The 19,287-nt window shown below is 43.6% G+C and overlaps 1 protein-coding gene across 5 annotated transcripts in view; it reads right to left on the bottom strand.

Moving 5' to 3' along the window:
- ptpn13 (protein tyrosine phosphatase non-receptor type 13) overlaps positions 1 to 19,287 on the bottom strand; it is a 142,926-nt gene that overhangs the window by 106,600 nt on the left and 17,039 nt on the right. For all 5 annotated transcript variants that reach the window (XM_055864576.1, XM_055864549.1, XM_055864559.1 and 2 more), the window contains exon 2: positions 17,629 to 17,748. In XM_055864576.1, the coding sequence (XP_055720551.1) occupies positions 17,629 to 17,743 (115 nt within the window). In that variant the 5' untranslated portion in view covers positions 17,744 to 17,748. The remainder of the gene's footprint in view (positions 1 to 17,628; positions 17,749 to 19,287) is intronic.

Below are 19,287 nucleotides of genomic sequence, written 5' to 3'. Positions count from 1 at the left end.
GGGAAATACATTATCATTAAGTCCCGTTATTACTCCAACTTTGTGAAAGTACATTTTTATTGACGAAAATGAAAAGGCGTGTCTTTAGTTTGCACATACGCAGTTTGGCATGAGATGACCGTTACACCCGATGACGTGTTTCTGCGCAGGAGCTTAGCTAGCCAAAGTTCAGAAAATGCCAGGATGATGGTTAACTGCTGCCACCTAGTAACCATCAAGAACTTAAGAGCATCAGCATTACATATTAAGCCATAGGCAGAACTTTACCGCAATCATGACTAGGTCGGTTAGGCGGAAATAAAAAGTAGGCTTGGTTCGCCGCCAATACCTTTCAGATATAAAGAAATGTTGTCGGGATGCTCAAGTTCGAAAAAATAAAATAACTCTTGGTTTGAAAGGTGTGACAGAGAGAAATGGGCCCTCAGAAATGGAGTAATTCTCCTTTCCTACAAAGCAACACTCAGAAGGTTGAGTTACACTGAACTAACGTCTTAAAAATATACAAAGGAATGTTAGAGCTGCACTGCAAAATTCATTTCTTTGACGGACTGATATTTGCTCCTCCGAGAGGAAGAGAAGAAAGAAAAAAGACGGGGGAAAAAAGGTTTAAGTACAACATTTTTTCAAAGACTGGAATTCACAAAGTAAATAGGATGTTTCCTGTTGAATTATTTTTGACCGTCTTGCAAAGACCTCACTGGAAAAGCTGGATGTCATTGTAAGTAATTTTACTCAAGAAAATCTATGGACAACTCCAATTCCTATCCTTACCATCATAAACACTTGAGTCTCAAGGCAACACCCATACTTGATCAAATTCAACAGAGAGACAAGGCAGTCTGACAACCCAAACACTTAACGCACTTGAAGGAGATCCCACAGTAAGACTGCACCCTATTCCCTATATACTTGACATTAACATTTTAGTCATTTAGCAGACGTTCTTCTCCAAAGCAAATTACGGTAGTGAGTGCATACATTTTCATACTGGTCCCCCATGGGAATCGAACCCACAACCTTGATGTTGCAAGCCAACTGAGCCACATGGGCCCTTGGTTAAAAGCAGCCTTAAACTACTCCAGTCAGGCAGCACCATCAGATAAGCTTTGTTATCAGGGTTTGGGACTCAGATCAATGATGAGGCAGAGAGCCAGGCCAGGGAGTAGCTAGGGCTCTAAAAATAGCAGCAGGAAGGCAGGAAACTGTACAGTATCATGCTAACCAGCTATCAGTTTTTTAAAAGTTTTTTTATCGCACAAACTAAACAAGCTTTGAGGGCACTAGGTATCACCACAAGACCTTTTTTTTAAATTATTTTTTAGATCATACTGTCTAGAATTGAAGTGATAAGCAGGAAGCAGAAAAGCCACTTAAAATCACGAAAACCCAACACATTACTTAACCTAGTTAAACAACTCCATTCCCACGAACATGGTAGCTAACAAAATCTGTAGATAACTAATAAACCGGACTAACAAACAAACTACTATTTTACACAAAGTAGGCTATATATGACATCACTGGTGGTGAAGGTTTAGTGTTTGGACAGACAGTGTTGTTCTGTCACAGTCATAACGTTGTAAACAGAATAGTACTGTGTTCCCTACGTAGTGCACTTCCTTTGGGAAAAAAGGTAATTGTGACTTGTCAAAAGTAGAGCATGTCATAGGGAGCCATTTTGGATATAGACAGAGGGTATCATTTCTTTAGTTCATCTCGGAGCAGGACACATTCCTGACTAGGAATAATACGGGGGCTGGGTTGAACTAAGGTCTCTACTTGCACCCTCTAGTTTAGTGGTAGTAACACCTGCAATCACTTGGTTTATTTCCACAAAAACAAAACTTTATGAATCTGTTTGTAAAAGCAGGGCACTGGTATACAAGAATATAGAGGACTACAAGCAAATAAAAATCGCAGTCACACACAGCCTTCAAAAAGTATTCACACCCCTTCACTTTTCCACATTTTGTTGTTACACAGCCTGAATGTAAAATGTATTGAAATTAAGATTGTCACAGATCGACACACACAATACCCAATAATGTCAAAGTGACATTTTGCTTAACTCATTCCATGTTCAATAATAACATGATTTGTTTAATAACTACCCAGTCTCTGTACCTCACACATACAGATAAAGTCCCTCAGGAGAGCAGTGAATTTCAAGCCAACATTTATACGCAAAGACCAGGGAGGTTTTTCAATGCCTTACAAAGGTCACCAATTGGTAGATGTGTAAAAATAACAAAAAAACTAATAAAAGCAGATGCTGAATATCCCTTTGAGCATGAAATTATTAATTAGGCTTTGGATGGTGTATCAATACACCCAGTCACTACAAAGATACAGGTGTCCTTCCTAACTCATTTGCCGGTGAGGAAGGAAACTGCTCAGGGATTTGACAAAGAGGTGAGATTAAAACAGTTAGAGTTTAATAGCTGTGATAGAAAACTGAGGATGAATCAACAACATTGTAGTTACGCCACAATAACTAACATAAATAACAGAGGGGGGAAAAAAGGAAGTCTGTACAGAATAAAAATATATTCCAAAACATGCATCATGTTTGCAACAAGGCACTTAAATAATACTGCAAAGAATGTGGCAAGGAAATGAACTTCTTGTCCTGATAAAGTGTTATGTTTGGGGCCAATCCAATACATCAATGAGTACCACTTCATATTTTCAAGCATGGTGGTGGCTGCATCATGTTATGGGTATGATCGTCAACGGCAAGGACTAGAGGTTTAAAGGGTTAAAAGAGCTGGAATATGCCCAAAATCCTAGAGGATAACCTGGTTGTCTGCTTTCCAACAAGCACTGGGAGATGAATTCACCTTTCAGCAGAAAAATAACCTAAAACACATGGCCAAATCTACACTGGAGTTGCTTACCAAGACTACATTGAATGTTCCTTAGTGGCTTAATTACAGTTGACTTAATAATCATCTTGAAAATCGATGGCAAGACTTGAAAATGGCTGTCTAGCAATGATAAACAAACAACTTGACAGAGGTTGAAGAATTTTTTAAATAAAAAAATAAATAAAAAAATGGGCAAATGTTGTACAATCCAGGTGTACAGAGCTCTTAGAGACTTACAGGCTGACCATACCGCTCGCGTTGCAAAATAAATGTGGAAATCTATGTTATTCAATTATTCCACCCACACCGCTTGCAAGCGTCTGCGTTGCCAAGGGCTAAAATCGAAATCAGTACCATTTGACGCAGATCGCGCTGAAAGTCCTGCCTCTCCCATCTCATTGGTTTATAGAAGCAGGTAACCACGTGCCATCTCCTCATTGGTTATACCCACGTGGGTGACTGAAAGACGAATGAGAACAGTAGCGGTAATGCACCTAATTTATGAAAGTTGCCAATCGTAATATAAAGTCAAGAGAAGAAAAAGCCTGGAAGGAGGAGAGATGACTAGAAACGAGTCGGTTGATCGTTTTATGTGTGGATTAACTGGCAGAGTAGAGGACCTTGTGCATTTCAGGTAACAACAACGCAATGTTTATATCCCAGGACAAATTAGATAGCAACAGCAAGCTAACTAGCCATAAATGTTTAATGCTTTTCGACCTGTCCCCAAATTAATATAATTGGTTTGTTTTGATATTTTAACCTGCGTGTCGTGATCGCGTTTGGTGTAGGGGGGACAAAATACATGTATGCACGATGGCGCACACGCTTAGCCGGTTTGGGTTCCGTGTTACAGCTGACTCGGGTGTGAATACTTATGTAAATTACATTTCTGTATTTCATTTAATACATTTGTCTAAAAACATGTTTTCACTTTGTCATGATGTATTGTGTAGATGGTTAATGTTTTATTTAATCCATTTTTAATTCAGGCTGTAACAAAATGTGGAGTAAGTCAAGGGGTATGAATAGTTTCTGAAGGCACAATACATGCATGTACAAACCATTAAAGGATACTCCTTCCATGACAGACTGACCAGGTGAATCCAGGTGAAAGCGATGAACCCTTAATGAGGTCCCTTGTTAAATCCACTTCAAAATGTAGATGAATGGGAGGAGACAGGTTAAAGAAGGATTTTAAAGAGGGTGAATGGGCAAGACAAAAGATTTGTGCCTTTGAATGGAGTATGGAGTAGGTGCCAGGCGCAACGGTGTGTCAAGAACTGCAACGCTGCTGGGTTTTTCACACGCAACAGTTGTGTGTATCAAGAATGGTCCACCACCCAAAGGGCATCCAGCCAACTTGGCACAACTGTGGGAAGCATTAGTCGACATAGGCCAGAATCTGAGGGCAAAAGGGGGGAGGTGCTACTCAATATTAGGAAGGTGTTTGCTAATGTTTGGTATAGTCATGTATGGTTACACGTATAAAATGAAGGCTTTTTGGACATGGTTGACATGCACAGGATTCCGCTTAGCTAATAAACATTCCATAGCATTCCCATCAACTGACCAAGGACACAGTAGAGCATGCAATCTCAATACGGATGGTTGTTTGTTTTGGTGGTAGGGGAACGTTCCGGACCATTGTAGTTACTTCAATTACATATGGTTCTCATTGCAAATCCTTCACTCAGCATTCCATAACCATGCACATGAGGTCACCATTTGGACGACATGGGTCCTGTTATGTCTGGCAAAAACCAAACACTGCATTCCACAGTAAGAACCTCCTATTGAACGGTCAAGCATGGTGGTGTTCGTATCATGGTGTGGGGATGCTTTGCTGCCTCGAGGCCTGGACGACATGCCATCATTGAAGGAACCATAAATGAACCATGAATTCTGCTCTGGAGAATTCTACAAGGAGAATGTCAGGCCATCCGTCTGTGAGCTAAAGCCCAGCTGGGTCATGCAACAAGACAATGATCCAAAAAGACACAAGCAAGTCTACATCTGAAAAGCAACATTTTAAAAATGTTATGTAATGGCCTAGTCAAAGTCTAGACCTAAACCCGATTGAGATGTGGCAGGACCTGAAACAAGCAGTTAATGCTGGAAAATCCATAAATGTCACTGAGTTAAAGCAGTTCTGCATGGACGAGTAGGCCAAAATATATCCAGAGTAGAGATAGGTATGAGGTGTCCACCACTCAAACTGATGTCAAAACTCCATCTTCAACAAGAAATCACATTTCTATTCAAATACTGTAAAAAACTATTTACGTTTGCTGTGACTTTTTTTGGTTACTACATGATTCCATGTGTCATTTCACAGTTTTGATGTTTTCACTATTATTCTGCAATGTAGAAAGTAGTAAAGAAAAAGAAAAAAACACCTTGAATGAGTAGGTGTGTCCAAACGTCTCACACACACACACACACACACACACACACACGTATGTGGACACTCCTTCAAATTAGTGGAACAGGCTATTTCAGCCACACCCGTAAAACAAGGTCCATACAGAAATGGTTTGTCAAGATCCGTGTGGAAGAACTTGACTAGCCTGCACAGAGCTCTGACCTCAACATCAGGTCTGACCTCACAAATTAATTTATTTTTATTTCACCTTTATTTAACCAGGTAGGCTAGTTGAGAACAAGTTCTCATTTACAACTGCAACCTGGCCAAGATAAAACAAAGCAGTGTGACAGACAACAGAGTTACACATGGAATAAACAATAAACAAGCCAAACTCACAATAAACAAGTCAATGACACAATAAATAAATCAATGACACAGTAGAAAAAAGAAAGTCTATATACAGTGTGTGCAAAAGGCATGAGGAGGAAGGCAATAAATAGGCCATAGGAGCGAATAATTACAATTTAGCAGATTAACACGAGTGATCAATGAGCAGATGATGATGTGCAAGTAGAGATACTGGTGTGCAAAAGAGCAGAAAAGTGAATAAAAACAATATGGGGATGAGGTAGGTAGATTGGGTGGGCTATTTACAGATGGACTATTTACAGATGGACTATGTACAGCTGCAGCGATCGGTTAGTTGCTCAGATAGCTGACGTTTAAAGTTGGTGAGGGAAATAAGTCTCCAACTTCAGCGATTTTTGCAATTCGTTCCAGTCACTGGCGGCAGAGAACTGGAAGGAAAGGCGGCCAAATTAGGTGTTGGCTTTGGGGATGATCAGTGAGATATACCTGCTGGAACGTGTGCTACGGGTGGGTGTTGTTATCGTGACCAGTGAACTGAGATAAGGCGGAGCTTTACCAAGCATAGACTTATAGATGACCTGGAGCCAGTGGGTCTGGCGACGAATATGTAGCGAGAGCCAGCCGACTAGAGCATACAGGTCGCAGTGGTGGGTAGTATATGGGGCTATCGTGACAAAACGGATGGCACTGTGATAGACTGCATCCAGTTTGCTGAGTAGAGTGTTGGAAGCTATTTTGTAGATGACATCGCCGAAGTCGAGGATCGGTAGGATAGTCAGTTTTACGAGGGTATGTTTGGCGGCGTGAGTGAAGGAGGCTTTGTTGCGAAATAGAAAGCCGATTCTCGATTTGATTTTGGATAGGAGATGCTTAATATAAGTCTGGAAGGAGAGTTTACAGTCTAACCAGACACCTAGGTATTTGTAGTTGTCCACATATTCTAAGTCAGAACCGTCCAGAGTAGTGATGCTAGTCGGGCGGGTGCGGGCAGGGATCGGTTGAAAAGCATGCATTTGGTTTTACTAGCGTTTAAGAGCAGTTGGATGCCACGGAAGGAGTGTTGTATGGCATTGACGCTCGTTTGGAGGTTAGTTAGCACAGTGTCCAAGGAAGGGCCAGAAGTATACAGAATGGTGTTGTCTGCGTAGAGGTGGATCAGGGAATCGCCCGCAGCAAGAGCGACATCATTAAAATATACAGAGAAAAGAGTCGGCCCGAGAATTGAACCGTGTGGTACCCCCATAGAGACTGCCAGAGGTCCGGTCAACATGCCCTTCCGATTTGACACACTGAACTCTGTCTGCAAAGTAGTTGGTGAACCAGGCGAGGCAGTCATTAGAAAAACCAAGGCTATTGAGTCTGCCGATAAGAATACGGTGATTGACAGAGTCGAAAGCCTTGGCCAGGTCGATGAAGACGGCTGCACAGTAGTCTTATCGATGGCGGTTATGATATCGTTTAGTACCTTGAGCGTGGCTGAGGTGCACCCGTGACCGGCTCGGAAGCCGGATTGCACAGCGGAGAAGGTACGGTGGGATTCGAAATGGTCAGTGATCTGTTTATTAACTTGACTTTCGAAGATTTTAGATAGGCAGAGCAGGATGGATATTTGTCTGTAACAGTTTGGGTCTAGGGTGTCACCCCCTTTGAAGAGGGGGATGACCACGGCAGCTTTCCAATCTTTAGGGATCTCGGACGATACGAAAGAGAGGTTGAACAGGCTGGTAATAGGGGTTGCAACAATGGCGCCGGATAGTTTTAGAAAGAGAGGGTCCAGATTGTCTAGCCCAGCTGATTTGTACGGGTCCATGTTTTGCAGCTCTTTCAGAACATCTGCTGTCTGGATTTGGGTGAAGGAGAAGCAGAGCTTTTGGCCGGGGTTGGAGTAGCCAGGAGGAAGGCATGGCCAGCCGTTGAGAAATGCTTATTGAAATTTTCGATTATCATGGATTTATCAGTGGTGACCGTGTTACCTAGCCTCAGTGCAGTGGGTAGCTGGGAGGAGGTGCTCTTGTTCTCCATGGACTTTACAGTGTCCCAAAACTTTTTGGAGTTAGAGCTACAGGATGCGAGTTTCTGCTTGAAAAAGCTGGCCTTTGCTTTCCTGACTGACTGCGTGTATTGGTTTCTGACTTCCCTGAACAGTTGCATATCGTGGGGACTATTCGATGCTATTGCAGTCCGCCACAGGATGTTTTTGTGCTAGTCAAGGGCAGTCAGGTCTGGAGTGAACCAAGGGCTATATCTGTTCTTAGATCTGCATTTTTTGAACGGGGCATGCTTATCTAAGATGGTGAGGAAATTACTTTTAAAGAATGACCAGGCATCCTCGACTGACGGGATGAGGTCGATATCCTTCCAGGATACCCGGGCCAGGTCGATTAGAAAGGCCTGCTCGCAGAAGTGTTTTAGGGAGCGTTTGACAGTGATGAGGGGTAGTTGTTTGACTGTGGACCCATAGCGGATACAGGCAATGAGGCAGTGATCGCTGAGATCCTGATGGAAAACAGCAGAGGTGTATTTGGAGGGCAAGTTGGTCAGGATAATGTCTATGAGGATGCCCATGTTTACGGATTTACGGTTGTACCTGGTGGGTTCCTTGAGGATTTGTGTGAGATTGAGGGCATCTAGCTTAGATTGTAGGACTGCCGGGGTGTTAAGCATATCCCAGTTTAGGTCACCTAACAGAACGAACTCTGAAGCTAGATGGGGTGCGTTCAATTCACAAATGGTGTCCAGCGCACAGCTGGGAGCGTAGGGGGGGGGGGTCGATAGCAGGCGGCAACAGTGAGAGACTTATTTCTGGAGAGATTCATTTTTAAAATTAGAAGTTCAAACTATTTGGGTATAGACCTGGAAAGTATGACAGAACTTTGCAGACTCTCTCTGCAGTAGATTGCAACTACTCCCCCTTTGGCAGTTCTATCTTGACGGAGAATGTTGTAGCTGGGTATGGAATTCTCCGAATTTTTGGTGGCCTTCCTAAGCCAGGATTCAGACACGGCAAGGACATCAGGGTTAGCGGAGTGTGCTAAAGCAGTGAGTAAAACTGCTTTGCGGAGGCATCTGATGTTGACGTGCATGAAACCAAGGTTTTTTCGATCACAGAAGTCAACAAATGAGAGTGCCTGGGGACACGCAGGCCCTGGGTTTATCTCCACATCACCCGAGGAACAAAGGAGGAGTAGGATGAGGGTACGGCTAAAGGCTATCAAAACTGGTCGCCTAGAGCGTTGGGGACAAAGAATAAAAGAAGCAGATTTCTGGGCGTGATAGAATAGAATCAGGGCATAATGTGCAGACAGGGTTATGGTGGGGTGCGAGTACAGCGGAGATAAGCCCAGGCACTGAGTGATGATAAGAGAGGTTGTATCTCGTAATGCTCGTGGCTGAATGTCCCTGCAGCAATGTTCCAACATCTAGCAGAAAGCCTTCCCAGAAGAGTGGAGGCTGTTATTGCAGCAAAGGGGGAACCAACACCATGTCAAAGCCCATGATTTTTGAATTAAATGTTCTACACACACACCACTGTTAGTCTATAGATAAATGTGCAAATTCTTTCCCAGTACGGCCTTTGTTCTAAAAATAGCTTATTTTTTTTATTTTAGTACCAGGGGGGGAAAAAAAATCATGTGACTACTTGGAACAGTCAAATAAGGTCAAATGCCCATCCTTATATGCGAGATACAGATCAACAACTACAGGAAGTGTTTGGTTGCAGTCATTGCAGCAAAAGGTGGCATAACCAGTTATTGAGTGTAAGGGGTCAAATTCCTTTTTCACACAGGGGCATAGGGTGTTGTATAACGGTTTACTAAATAAATGTGTGTGTGGGGGGAGTGTGCATATGTTGGACTCATTTGTTCACTCAGGTTCCCTTTAAAAATAGGTTTTGGTTGAAAATCTGATAACATTCAGTGACTAAAATATGCAAAAAGTAGAGAAAATAAGGGAAATACTTCTTCATGCCACTGTATGCATGAGGGCCCTAGACCAAGGCTACATTTCACATTCATTAACCAAGGACAGTAGCATTCTGAAGTCGCATGCCAGACTATCACCCCACCACCCTGAAGATACAGGCCAATTACACAACCACACTGGGCAGGAGCCAGGAGACTGTCTCACTCAGAAGTAGGTTAGCAAAATCCTGAAGGAGGATTCCTGGAATCAGGAACAGAATCCTCCAACTGGGATTTCTCTGAAAACCTTATTAGTTTGGAAAAGTTACCGAAATTGTACAACCCTACTTCAAGGATCATATGACAGAAGCTGGGTATTGTCCTCTGACCCTAGTGACACAGACAATCTACACAGAGTCTCCCATCTCTGTCTCTCTACAGTGACCGGTCTCATGATGACATCAAGGGCCTTTGCATAGATGACCAGTATGTGGTCAAAATGGCTGGCAGGCATACAAGACAGATCGGCCCACGGCCCCGAGAGAGCGACCCACGGCCCCGAGAGAGCGGCCCACGGCCCCGAGAGAGCGGCCCACGGCCCCGAGAGAGCGGCCCACGGCCCCGAGAGACCGGCCCACGGCCCCGAGAGACCGGCCCACGGCCCCGAGAGACCGGCCCACGGCCCCGAGAGAGCGGCCCACGGCCCCGAGAGAGCGGCCCACGGCCCCGAGAGAGCGACCCACGGCCCCGAGAGAGCGACCCACGGCCGCGAGAGAGCGACCCACGGCAGCAGAGCCCTTTGAACCTCCATGTTGTCAATACAGACCACAGGCAGTGAAAAATAAAGCATCCTTTGTACTAAAGTCTGTTGGCCAGCACCACAACCCCCCCCCCCCCCTATCCTTATCTGTTGAACACTGGGGTTCTGCAGGCTGAGGAGCAGCAGCTTGCATTGTGGAACATCTCAAAGCTCAGTAGGCCATTTGCTGGAGATGAGAAATTAATCAATTAATAAATAAATATATGAATCATATTTCTATAAGTCAATCTGCCACACATTTCCTTGAACAATCGCACTACAAAATATAGGCTACATTGTTTTCATTGAAGGACTAACGGAGGATGAGAAGGCAAAGAACCACCTAGAATGAAGTAAAGAAAACATGGTTGAGGCAACTTTTCTCCCTTAACAGCTAATATGAAGTGCAGTAAGTAAAGTCATATTGGATTCACTTTTAAATATGTTCATAAATCAAAAATGGATCGAGAGCCTCAAATCACAGAAGTTCATTAAAAAAAAAATTTTTTTAAGTATATATTTTAAAGGCTGAAATGCTCAAGAGCAGTTCCATTGTTAGGAATGCCAAACCATCATATGGAAGCGCTAACAGACTTAGACTGAGTCTCAAATCCCACCCTATATAGTGTACTCATTTTGACCAGGGCCAATAGTGCTCAGTGCACTATATAGGGAGCCAATTGAGATGCATCCAGAGCTTAGAATGCCAAAGACAAATATTTCCACATTAAGTGAGGTAACTAGCTAGAGGCAGGATCACTGTGGTTTGGAAGAAAGTGTGTGTTTATATTTTGACCGGGCATTAGAACTATGACATATTCTGTTTGACATCTGCTATGATTAATCTCACACCAAACAGTAGGCTTATTGGCTCAAATATAATAAAACGAAAAATAATAAAATAAAACAAGTTTTACGAGAGTAGGTGGTTACGTCCTTTGACTCGTGAGCCTACCGAATCGGTTTAAGGAATATTCACAAAATATTTAGGTAGCTACATACTGCATCACAACATGTCATTTGTCCAGCATTTGATTAGCCATTTTAAAATACATAAAAGGCCAGGCAACTAACACATGTAATACAATTACACAAAGTCAGAGACTTGTTTCCATTGTTGTCCTCTTTTGCTAGGTTAGTGGCAGAAACATAAGTGACATGGGCACTCTGACATGCACGCAATCATATACAACGTCCACATATTTACAACAAAAAAAAATTATATTTTACACATATACATACAGATGAAGTCAGAGGTTTACATACACTTAGGTTGGTCATTAAAAAAAAAATTCAACCACTCCACAAATATTTCTTGTTAACAAACTATAGTTTTGGAAAGTCTGGTTAGGACATCTACTTTGTGCATGACAAGTACATTTTTCCAAAATTTGTTTATAGACAGATTATTTCACTGTATCACAATTCCAGTTGGTCAGAAGTTTACATACACTAAGTTGACTGTGCCTTTAAACAGCTTGGAATATTCCAGAAAATTATGTCATGACTTAAGAATCTTCTGATTAGGCTAATTGACATAATTTGAGTCATTGGAGGTGTACCTGGGGATGTATTTCAAGGCCTACCTTCAAACTCAGTGCCTCTATGCTTGACATTATGGGAAAATCAAAAGAAATCAGCCAAGAACTCAGAAAATAATTGTAGACCTCCACAAGTCTGGTTCATCCTTGCGAGCAATTTCCAAATGCCTGAAGGTACCACGTTCATCTGTACAAACAATAATACGCAAGTATGAACACCATGGGACCATGCAGCTGTCATACCGCTCAGGAAGGAGACGCATTCTGTCTCCTAGAGATGAAAATACTTGTGTGAAAAGTGTAAATCAATCCCAGAACAGCAAGGACCTTGTGAAGATGCTGGAGGAAACATATACATAAGTATCTATATCCACAGTAAAACGAGTCCTATATCGACATAACCTGAAAGTCGTCTCAGCAAGGAAGAAGCCACTGCTCCAAAACCGCCATAAAAAAGCCAGACTACGGTTTGAAACTGCACATGGGGACAAAGATCGTACTTTTTGGAGAAATGTCCTCTGGTCTGATGAGACAAAAATAGAACTGTTTGGCCATAATGACCATCATCATGTTTGGAGGAAAAGGGGGAAGCTTGCAAGCTGAAGAACACCATCCCAACCGTGAAGCATGGGGGTGGCAGAATCATGTTGTGGGGGTGCTTTGCTGCAGGAGGGACTGGTGCACTTCAAAATAGATGGCATCATGAGGGAGGAAAATTATGTGGATATATTGAAGCAACATCAGTCATGAAGTTAAAGCTTGGTCACAAATGGGTCTTCCAAATGAACAATGACCCAAAGCATACTTCCAAAGTAGTGGCAAAATGGCTTAAGGACAACAAAGTCAAGGTATTGGGGTGGCCATCACAAAGCCCTGACCTCGATCCCATAGAGCATGTGTGGGCAGAATTGAAAAAGCGTGTGCGAGCAAGGAGGCCTACAAACCTGACTCAGTTACACCAGCTCTGTCAGGAGGAGTGGGCCAAAATTCACCCAACTTATTGTGGGACGCTTGTCGAAGGCTACCCGAATTGTTTGACCCAAGTTAAACTATTTAAAGACAATGCTACCAAATACTAATTGAATGTATGTAAACTTCTGACCCACTGGGAATGTGATGAAATAAATAAAAGCTGAAATAAATAATTCTACTATTATTCTGACATTTCACATTCTTAAAATAAAATGGTGATCCTAACTGACCTAAGACAGTGAATTTTTTAAATGTATTTGGCTAATGTGTATGTAAACTTCCGACTTCAACTGTCTGTATACACACATACATATACACATACACGTGTATACATACATACACACACACACACACACACACACACACACACACACACTAGCGCAGAGTGGCTTTACACTTGGCTAGGATGCCATCTCAACAATAACCAAGCCTTGCAGGATTGTTTGAACCAAAAGACTGGCAGAAACGGTTTCTCAGCAATGGAGTTTTTTTCCCACTCTACCACTGCCATATATAAAAACGTGTTCTGGCCCGTACCGTTCTTGAATCGACATGGCACAAAATCTGTAGCACTGCCTCTCGTGGCGTAGTAATGACAGTCCCTAACAGTAGTAAGGCAGCTCTTCAGATACTGGGGGACTGAACCGTGCACGATTTCATGTTCTAATTCAAGCGTCAGATGAATGACTCTTTCATCAACTGATAGCCACCGTAGTGAGCTGAGAAGGGCCAACAAGAGCCCGAGGGAGAAGATTCAAAATGACCCTTGACATTATAGTCTGAGCTGCCTGTAGCTTGTTCTTAAATGAACAAATGAGAGCTTCTGTACCACATATTGTACGCAGTCAAACTGAGGCTGCACGAACACTGCTGCAAGTGTTTACAAGGTCCCTTTTTCTCTAGAAATGTGGCCTTTTCTGACTAGAAACTTCACTTTCTGGTTGACCTTGGCAATTACTCCCCTGTCGGGAACCGGTCTTGTTCACAGCCTAACTATCTAACACAGTTCTTGGCTGTAACCGCTGTGTCACCAACCGTGACGAACACCTGATGATCTACCTAGCCTAATCTTAAAGCCAAATAAAGTGGAGTCCGTTTTCCCCAAATAAAGAGACAGCTTGTTGTCTGAGCCAGTTACTGATACTCGTCAGTTCTGCACTAAGCTGGCTCTCAACCACGCTGTTGTATTTTAGCTTAGTTATTTATCAAATGAGGTACATTTTCAAAAAACAAATGCAACAGATATTCAGAGACTGAGGGACAACCAGGAAAAACTGAATAAAGTTGAGGTAGGAGACGATAGAGGAGAGGACAGATGGTAGAGGGGAGAGACTGGGGGACAACCAGGAAAAGCTGAAGGAAGAGGAGACGGCAGAGGAGAGAGACGAGAGACAGTAGGAGACGGCAGAGAGACGGGAGTAGAGACAGTAGGAGACGGCAGAGAGACGGGAGTGGAGAGACAGTAGGAGACAGCAGAGAGACGGGAGTAGAGACAGTAGGAGACGGCAGAGAGGCGGGAGTGGAGAGACAGTAGGAGACGGCAGAGAGACGGGAGTGGAGACAGTAGGAAACTCCACATACGGGTGTGGAGACAGTAGAGAGACAGTAGGAGACGGTAGAGACATGGTAGAAGAAAGGTCAAAGTAACACAGGAACAGAGGGGTGGAATCAAAGCATGATGCAACGCTGTAGACAGCGAGAATGAATGCCCAAATGTCTTTCCTTTGTTGGCGCTGTAAGAGGCAAAAAGGGTACTTATTAATCACGTTTGTGGACATGGAATCTTAATTCAATGTTTTGGGAATCCGTAAATCGACACAATTTCAGAAAGTTAACAGATTTATATCCCTCACGCCTAGCTTGTTTCTGTTTGGGACTAGTGAACTAGATCCATGAAATCAATATATTGATCCGTCTGCGCTTTGCGGCAAAGAAATTTCTAACATTCTTGAAATCAGATCATCCCCCTACTTTAACAGTCCGGATAAATGATAGTATTCAGACCCCTGGACCCCCCCCCCCCCCATTTTGTTACGTTGCAGCCTTTTTCTAAAATGCATTTTAATTTTATTTTTTACCCTCAATCTACACACAATACCCCATAATGACAAAGCGAAAACATGTTTATAATTTTTTTCAAATGTATTAAAAATACATAACAGAAACACCTTATTTACATAAGTATTCAGACTCGTTGCTATGAGACTCGAAATTGAGCTCAGGTGCTTCCTGTTTCCATTCATCATCCTTGACATGTTTCTACAACGTCATTGGAGTCCACCTGTGTTAAATTCAACTGATTGGACATGATTTGGAAAGGCACACACCTGTCTATATAAGGTCACACAGTTGACAGTGCATGTCAGAGCAAAAACCAAGCTATGAGGTCAAAGGAATTGTACGTAGAGCCCTGAGACAAGATTGTGTCGAGGCACAGATCTGGGGAAGGGAACAAAAACATTTCTGCAGCATAGAAGATTCCTAAGAACACAGTGGCCTCCATCATTCTGAAATGGAAGTTTGGAACCACCATGAATCCTCCTGGAACTGGCCGCCCAGCCAACTTGAGTAATCGGGGGAGAAGGGCCTTGGGTCAGGGAGGTGACCAAGAACCCGATGGTCACTGACAGAGCTCCAGAGTTTCTCTATGGAGATGGGAGAACCTTCCAGAAGGACAACAATCTCTGCAGCACTCCACCAATTAGACCTTTATGGTAAAGTGGCCAGACGGTAGCTGCTCCTCAGAAAAAAGGCACAACAGCCCACTTGGAGTTTGTTAAAAGGCACTTAAAGGACTCCCAGACCATGAGAAACAAGATTGCCTGGTTTGACGAAACCAAGATTGTACTCTTTGGCCTGAATGCCAAGCGTCACGTCTGGAAGAAATCTGGCACCATCCCTATGGTGAAGCATGGTGGTGGCAGCATCATGCTGTGGGGATGTTTTTCAGCGGCAGGGACTGGGAGATTAGTCAGGATCGAGGCAAAGATGAACAGAGCAAAGTACAGAGAGATCCTTGATGAAAACCTGCTCCAAAGTGCTCAGGACCTCAGACCGGGGCGAAGATTCACCTTCCAAAGGGACAACAACCCTAAGCACACAGCCAAGACAATGCAGGACTGCCTTCGGGACAAGTCTCTGAATGTCCTTGAATGGCCCATGCAAAGCCCGGACTTGAACCCAATCTAACATCTCTGGAGAGACCTGAAAATAGCTGTGCAGCAACGCTCCCCATCCAAACCTGGACAGAGCTTGAGAGGATCTGCAGAGGAGAAATGGGAGAAACTCCCCAAATACAGGTGTGCCAAGCTGGTAGCGTCATACCCAAGAAGACTCTAGGCTGTAAATTGCTGCCAAAGGTGCTTCAACAAAGTACTGAGTAAAGGGTCTGAATACTCATGCAAATGTTATATCAAGTCCACCTGGTCATGCTGCTGCTCCAGTTTCAACTGTTTTGACATTTACTCCTGAGGTCCTGACCTGTTGCACCCTCTACAACCACTGAGATTATCATCATCATCATCATCTGACCCTGCTGGTCATCTATGAACATTGAACATCTTGGCCATGTTCTGTTATAATCTCCACCCGGCACAGCCAGAAGAGGACTGGCCACCCCTCATAGCCTGGTTCCTCTAGGTTTCTTCCTAGGTTCTTGCCTTTCTAGGGAGTTTTTCCTAGCCTCCTAGCCTTTTCCTTCCTCTACATCTGCATTGCTTCCTGTTTGGGGTTTTAGGCTGGGTTTCTGTGTAGCACTTTGTGACATCGGCCGATGTAAAAACGGCTTTATAAATACATTTCATTGATATTTCAGTTTGACATTTTTTTATACATTTGCAAAAATCTGTTTTTGCTTTGTCATTATGGGTTAAGTGTGGAGATTGATGAGGAAAAACAACAATTTAATAAATTTTTGAATAAGGCTGTAACGTAACGAAATATAGAAAAAGTCAAGGTCTTAATACTTTCGGAATGCACTGCATATAAAAAAATATAGTTACCACAGCCATGGAGACATAGCAGAGAAGAATCATGAGTCATTTAAATAAACCACCATCCTGGGTCACTGTCTCAACAGGACCATAGACTTTCTGGGAAATGTGTAAATGAGATGAAAATTAGAGAGAGAGATAGAAAGAGAAGCGAAAGAATACAAGAGGGGTATTTTGTGGGCTTTGTGTTTGGGGTGAGGAAAACAAAATGGAGGCCGATACACAACAGTTAACATAACAAGGATGGTTAATGCCGAGAATGGAGAGAAAGAAAAGAAAGAACAGCGAATGACAGAAAGATAAAAGACTTCAGCTCATCCGATCAGACCAGACAAACCGGGGGAACTGGATGACGCAACGAACACACACACCTCTGAATCTCTCTGGAGTGCGTGCGCTGGAAGAAGTAGAGTGTGTCTGGACAACGAGCTCTCAGCAGTCTCACTCCCTAAGGTATATACACAGTGAACTCTGGTTACCTAGCGATATGTCGTGGCTGCAGTCGCTCCACTGAATAATGGCAGACTCTCTTTATGCTCAACAGTCTCGTCTCAGGGGGTACTGAAACTTTGATGAATCTTGTGATTACTGTAATCAATCATATTTATAAAGCACTTCTTACTTCAGCCGATATCTCAAAGGGCTGTACAGAAACCCAGCCTAAAACCTCAAAACAGCAAGCAATGCAGATGTAGAAGGTCGGTGGCTAGGAAAAACTCCCTAGAAAGGCCAAAACCTAGGAAGAAACCTAGAGAGGAACTAGAGTATGAGGGGTGGCCAGTCCTCTTCTGGCTGTGCCGGGTGCTATATCAACGTACCTCTTCTGAATAGCTCCTGGAGGCTCTCGGCACTCTGACTGAGGACAGCCCAGACCTCCTCCTCCTGAAGGGGACCTCCTCGTACCTCCAGAGCTTCAGCCAGAGAGACATGCATCGTCCCTGAGAGGAGAAAACATACACACACACACACACATTATTAAAACGTGCCAAGTGGGGACAGTGGCTTACAGTATATTGCTTTATATTACAAAACCAATTTAAAAAATAAAATAATGGACTTGCATCATCACTGAGGGACAGAAATAACTAATACATTTAAAACATACTTTAGCTTAGTGGTTTGTTGTAATTAGGGGGGGGGGGGGGGGGGGGGGGGGTTCATTCCAGGGAGTGGGGATCTCCTGTAAACAGATCTTATGTTATGTGATTCATTCTTCCACATAAGATTTAAAACCGATAAAGGAGAGGAGAGAATGCAATGTCACTACTCCCAAGACCAGCACTGTAATACGGGCTAGGTCTCCCATCATATCGTGCTCTCCTCCAGCTGACGCGACGCACCGGCCCGCTGACGCGACGCACCGGCCCGCTGACGCGACGCACCGGCCCGCTGACGCGACGCACCGGCCCGCTGACGCGACGCACCGGCCCGCTGACGCGACGCACCGGCCCGCTGACGTACTTATAAAAGCCAGGAAGTGTGAGGAATAACAACTCCCTCCAAGAACACAGGACACTATTATATACGAGAAACACCTAAAAATTTACCAAAGACTCCAACCACCCGAAACATAGACTGTTCTCCATGCTACAGTCCGGCAGGCGGTACCGGTGCATCAAGGCTCAGACCAACAGACTCACACAACTTCTAGACTGTTAAATGGCAAACAACTAATGCTCTACTACAGACTATCCACACTGACTGTGCCCATCCACATGTGCACACTCAAGACAACCTACGCTGCTGCTAAAATGATTATTGATTAAATAACCGCATTACCCTGCTGTCCATTGATTATTGAGTGTCATTACATTAGTTGTTATTTATCCTGCTACTAGTCACTATTATTCCTGTTTACATGTAAAAACTCAGAAAAAATAAACGTCCTCTGTCAACTTTAATTTCAGGAAATTTAACATGTGTAAATATTTGTATGAACATAAGATTCAACAACTGAGACATAAACTGAACAAGTTCCACAGACATGTGACTAACAAATTGAATATTGTGTCCCTGAACAAAGGGGGTAGGGGTGGGGGTGGGGGGTCAATATCAAAAGTAACAGTCAGTGCTTCTACACCTGTTTGGGGTTTTAGGCTGAGTTTCTGTACAGCACTGTGTGACATCAGCTGATGTAAGAAGGGCTTTTTAAATAAATTTGATTGAGTATCTGGTGTGACCGCCAGCCGCATTAAGTACTGCAGTGCATCTCCTCATGGACTGCACCAGGTTTGCCAGTTTGTGCCCATAGGCGACATTGTTGCCGGTGATGTCTGGTGAGGAACTGCCTTACAACAGGCCTACAAGCCCTCAGTCCAGCTTCTCTCAGCCTATTGCGGACAGTCTGAGCACCGATGGAGGGATTGTGCGTTCCTGGAATAACTCGAGCAGTTGCCAGCCTGTACCTGTCCCGCAGGTGTGATGTTCAGATGTACTGATCCTGTGCAGGTGTTACACGTTGTCTGCCACTGCGAGGA

This window comes from Salvelinus fontinalis, chromosome 2 (genome assembly GCF_029448725.1).
Source record: "Salvelinus fontinalis isolate EN_2023a chromosome 2, ASM2944872v1, whole genome shotgun sequence".
Classification (NCBI taxonomy): Eukaryota; Metazoa; Chordata; class Actinopteri; order Salmoniformes; family Salmonidae; genus Salvelinus; species Salvelinus fontinalis.
The sequence above is the reverse complement of the archived record's forward strand: the minus strand, read 5'-3'. Positions and strand labels throughout refer to the sequence as shown.